The 1,823-nt window shown below is 37.0% G+C and overlaps 1 protein-coding gene across 4 annotated transcripts in view; it reads left to right on the forward strand.

Annotated features, from left to right (window-relative positions):
* The window catches only part of LOC111083984 (hyccin-like), a 42,213-nt gene that overhangs the window by 25,505 nt on the left and 14,885 nt on the right, over positions 1 to 1,823 (forward strand). For 2 of the 4 annotated variants that reach the window (XM_022380749.1, XM_022380752.1), the window contains one exon: positions 579 to 620. The exons of the other annotated variants lie outside the window; for them this stretch is intronic. In XM_022380749.1, coding sequence (XP_022236457.1) covers positions 579 to 620 — 42 coding nt within the window. The remainder of the gene's footprint in view (positions 1 to 578; positions 621 to 1,823) is intronic. 4 annotated transcript variants of the gene reach the window in all.

Consider the following 1,823-nt stretch of genomic DNA (forward strand, 5'->3'; position numbering starts at 1 on the left):
AACAGATGCAGCAACACTTACCGGAATTTGGCCGTTGTTGTTCCCAAACATCATTTTATCGAAGTTAACTACACACTTTCTCGGTAGTAAGTAGTCTAACCCTAATATGCATTGGTCTTCAATGTCAGCCAAGTTTACTTTGTGTCTATCTGCAGAAGCCAGATGAGAAAAACTTAGGAGTTTCCTTCACCAATGTTTATTACTAAAAATAAACCTGAAATACTGAAAATTTGAAAGCTGTAACACTAACGCAGTAGAAAATTCATGATATGCTTCAAATCACAACTCTATAGAAGAATTGGCTTTCAGTGATGTAGTAATAGTTAAACCATACAAAAACTGCAGTTCAGCTGGATAAGGCCTAAAAACTGTTATCCTGATTAAACCTGAGTACAAAACTCCAGACAATTAGGTTTTATTTTATAGTGTTTTCCTCATTATGTGTTCATTACAGAGTGAACAACATGCTTGCCAAGTTTTTTTAAGATACTAAGTGTTCTCTGAACATATACTAGTTTTGCTATGAAGTAGGCTGTTAGTGATATTTTCTTGCATTCCTCATTGTACCTATTTTTCAGCCATACCTTTAAGCATGAACACACCCCTGATCTGCCATCTGAGTAAGTAAAGTTTTTAAGTTACTTTCTTTGAAATTCTATCAGCATGAAATAGTATTGTTGCGTCAGCGAGGTCACGTGACTAGTATCACGCCACGTATTTCTAGAAATATCCTGTTCCTTCAAGAATGCCCTAGCATTTACTAGATATATGTTAGTCTGGTATATATATAAGACGCTCACAACGTGACGGGGGAACAGTGTAGTTAATGAGAAATTGAATGTATTCGGACAAAATATAGTTGGCCATGTGAGACGTGAATTATAGTGTTGTTATAGAGCGACTGTTGAAACTAAGTGTATCGTAAAGTTGTATTCGGAAAGAATAAACCAGTTTTATTTAAGAAAGGACTTGTGTCGCTAAAGTTTTGTCGGAACGAATTTACGGAAAATTAAATTAACTAACGACTGGAGGCGTAACAAATTGGTGTCAGAAGTGGGATAAAAAAAATGGAAACGAGAAGTGCCAAATCAAACTACAGCATAGCAGACTTGATGGCAGCAATACAAGAGCAGCAAAAGAAACAAGAAGAACGAGAAAATAAACAAGAAAAGAAACAAAAAGAGGAGAGATTACAGCAGTTGTTAGAGGAAAAAGAAAAGAAACATGAAGAACGAGAAAAGAGACAAGAAGAAAGATTACAGCATTGGCAAGAAAACCCACAACAATGGCAGCTCGAACAGCAAAATAAACAAGAGAGACTACACCAGTTGTTGGAGGAGAAAAAAATAAACAAGAAGAGAAATTACGGCAGTTATTGAAGGAAAAAGAAAAGAAACAAGAAGAGAGACAACAGCAGTTTCAAGAAAACCTGCAACAGTGGCAGCACGAACAGCAAAATAAACAAGAAGATAAATTACAGCAGATGTTGGAGGAGAAAGAACATAAACAAGGCGAGCGACTACAGCAGTGGCAACTGGAACAAGAAAGGAAACAAGAAGTACAAATGGAAAATATTAGTAAATTTAAAAGCGAATTAGATACGTTAAAGGACGATTTATTGTCTTTTACACAAGGAGGATACATTAATCATCGACTTAACCAGCCCCAGACAATGACAAGCCCCTTCCAGACCCTGCAGCTAAACCCAAATGCAGCCACATTCAGTCCCGTTAGAAGTCACATCCTAGATATGAATGTCAGTACTAGGAGTGATCCAGTACCAAGGAAACCACAGGAATACGATGGGAGAGCACCATAGGAAG

Source organism: Limulus polyphemus, unplaced genomic scaffold (genome assembly GCF_000517525.1).
Source record: "Limulus polyphemus unplaced genomic scaffold, Limulus_polyphemus-2.1.2 Scaffold147, whole genome shotgun sequence".
In the NCBI taxonomy this organism is placed as follows: Eukaryota; Metazoa; Arthropoda; class Merostomata; order Xiphosura; family Limulidae; genus Limulus; species Limulus polyphemus.